Consider the following 2,803-nt stretch of genomic DNA (forward strand, 5'->3'; position numbering starts at 1 on the left):
CCCCTGTTTTTTACTGTTGTATACATGGTAAGGGCCTTGGGATCTTCATTTGCTAATGGGGCACGACTCAGGGTAAGAAGAAAAATATGTAAAAAATGTGCTAATGATCAGAAATGGGAAGGTACAGAGTATGAAACCAGGAAGATTGAAAGTGGTCAAATAGAAAGAGAACATATAAAGAACATATATATCCCAGACATTAGTGTACTGAAATGGACTGATTTCGGTCATTTTGAATCAGAAAATCATATGTTCTACTGTGAGGGGAATGACAAAATCAAAAGGAATGCTGTTGCCTTCATTGTCAAAAAGGACATTTCAAAATCCATCTGGAAGTTCTTTGTACCTTAGCTATGGTTTTATTTACTTTATATCCTCCAATTTCCTCGTTGAGCCTTGATTTATCTCTACGTCTTGCTGTTACATTGTAGAAATGAAAAGAAAATAGTTGAAAAAGAACTTTAATATGCCTTTAGAGACCAAATGTAAAGGAATATTTTGAGTATTCAAATTTATAAAATGTCTATAATTTGGGACAGAGGTTTTTTATTTTTCAGGAGATAGCAGATGATAAAGACTTAAATTGTTCTAGTATGATCTACATAGGGCAATAAATATCCATGTTTAACGAGAGAGATATTGAAGTGGCGCAATTGCTCAGGTTAAATATTTCCTAAGGACACTGCTCTGAGCAAGTCCCTTAACTGCCGTGGCTGTCAGTTGTTAGCATTTGCAGGAAGTCATCCGTCCTATCGAGTTTGAAGAGCCAAGCTGGAAACAAGGAGTTGAGAAACGAACAGGAGTACTTCCAGTTATGGACTCCCCTATTACAACTTCCTGATCTGTCATCAGCATTTTGGGTAATGCTCTTCTGGCTGACCAGAATGTTAGCGTTGCCAAGGAACAAAGCTTGTTACTTCCCTTGGATTGCTTGTGTTTTCGTCTCTGCATCCGTTCCACAAGGAACCGAAGTCTTCCGGTGCCACAATGGAGTCTCTGTGCCGCCTGACAACGTGTGTGACTTCGCGGAGCAATGTGGGGACCACAGTGATGAGCAGCAATGTAAGTGTCGCCCTAATGCCTTCTCCAGGGTCATTGTCTACCTCTCACCAGGTGCCTGTCAGCAGCCAAATGAGATTCAGTCAGGTACTTGGTGAGGAGTGAAGTGGATATTCTTCAAGTGTGTTAATTAAAATTGAAACTGTACCCGTAATGTTAACCAGAAACTTAAATGTACTTTCTGAATAAAGATTTGTCTACAGATAATATTGTCCCAGTTAAACAGTACCAAATAGCTAAGATTTAAACTAGATGGATTGCAATAAAATTCTTATTATTGTGTGCCGTAATTAGATGTTTACCGGTCCTGGAGATGTGACCGTCGAAATCTAGCTTTCCATATCATATTGATAAAGCAGAACTCAGATAAATTTACTCCAGCTTCAAGATGCTGTTGTGTTACTGTGAAGGAAATGTAGAAGCTGAAGTTTGAGTAAAGCATGGGAATAATAATGCGAATTTAAGATCTGCTGACTGGGTTTTATTTTCATTTTCAATCCACTCACACCAACTGAGTCAGTACTGACGACATGTATAGATAGCACACCTTTGCTTCTCTCACCTGTTTGCAGGGCCTGGAAAGAGCACACGTTTTAGAGAGAGTAGGGACCCCAGATTTGGATCTGGAGGAGCCATTTAACTAACTAATTGCATGCTCTCAAACCTCCATTGTACTGCAAATGGTCAGGAAATGAGACAATGAACTCGAGAAAGCAGGAATGCTCTGTCGTTTCCTGGAAGAATATTGATAGAAGAGAAACAGTTCAAGACATGGCTAAAGACATGGCTCAAGACATATCCTGGGGCTTCAAAACTTCATGGGAAAATGGAATGAAAAGGTAATGGAATTTTTTGTTAATGTTTGAGACCCATTCGCGTTTGACTAATGGAAGTTAGTGCCATTCTTACACACACTCACCTCTCATAGATAAACATTTTCATAAAACTCACTGTGACTCGCTGGGAACACAAACCCACTGCCATCTAGTGCATTCTGGAGTTGGCCCCGTGGAACGGGCCCTGTGGAGCTCCGAGGCTGTGAATTCTCACAGGTTCAGAAAGGCTCATTTTGCTCCCGTTGAGCGGCGGGTGGTTTGAATGGCTGGCCTTGCAGTTGGCAGCCCAAAGCATAACCCACTACGCCACGAACTCGTTGCCATCAAGTTGATTTGGCCTCCTGGAGACCCTATAGGACAAGGTGGGACTGTCACGGCATGCTGTAGCATCTGTAACTCCTGACGGGACTGGAAAGCCTCATCTTTCCACAGTACTAATGGATTCTATTAATTGTGCAGAGACACTTATTCTTTTATAGGTAGGGCAGCTTAATCAAACATCGATTGAAATTTTAAAATTTTTAGATAAAATATTCTAGAACTCTTAGGTTAAAATAAAATGTGTGCCTGTTACAATTTGCTTCCGTTTATGCATTCAGTTGGTAGTATGTTAAACAAATATTACTATTGAATGAAAGAAACTAAAGATTGCCTCCCACCCCCCATAGTTTGAGGTAGTAAGCATGCTGTTAGCTCCTACTAACTGTTAAATTCAAAGAAAACCAAGGACTAGGATTCATCTGTCCAATTTCCCCAGAGAGACTACTAGGGAGTAGGCGGCTGCTGCTTGTTATGGCCTTTCTGGGAAAGCTCTTCCTGCCATGGGTAACTGGCAAAGATGAACTACTTGGCTGGTTGACAAGGAGTACAAGGTCCTGTCTATTGTTAATCTCTATGAAGCTACTTTT

At 40.7% G+C, this 2,803-nt stretch overlaps 1 protein-coding gene across 1 annotated transcript in view; it reads left to right on the forward strand.

The window, feature by feature from the left end:
• The first annotated feature begins 863 nt into the window (after positions 1-863).
• Positions 864-2,803, forward strand: part of MALRD1 (MAM and LDL receptor class A domain containing 1) — an 819,322-nt gene continuing 817,382 nt past the window's right edge. Inside the window, 1 exon segment of the mRNA XM_013008119.2 lies at positions 864-1,062. Coding sequence (XP_012863573.1) covers positions 864-1,062 — 199 coding nt within the window.

Source organism: Echinops telfairi, unplaced genomic scaffold, assembly GCF_000313985.2.
Source record: "Echinops telfairi isolate 266 unplaced genomic scaffold, ASM31398v2 ScPeMD7_7473;HRSCAF=8511, whole genome shotgun sequence".
NCBI lineage: Eukaryota > Metazoa > Chordata > Mammalia > Afrosoricida > Tenrecidae > Echinops > Echinops telfairi.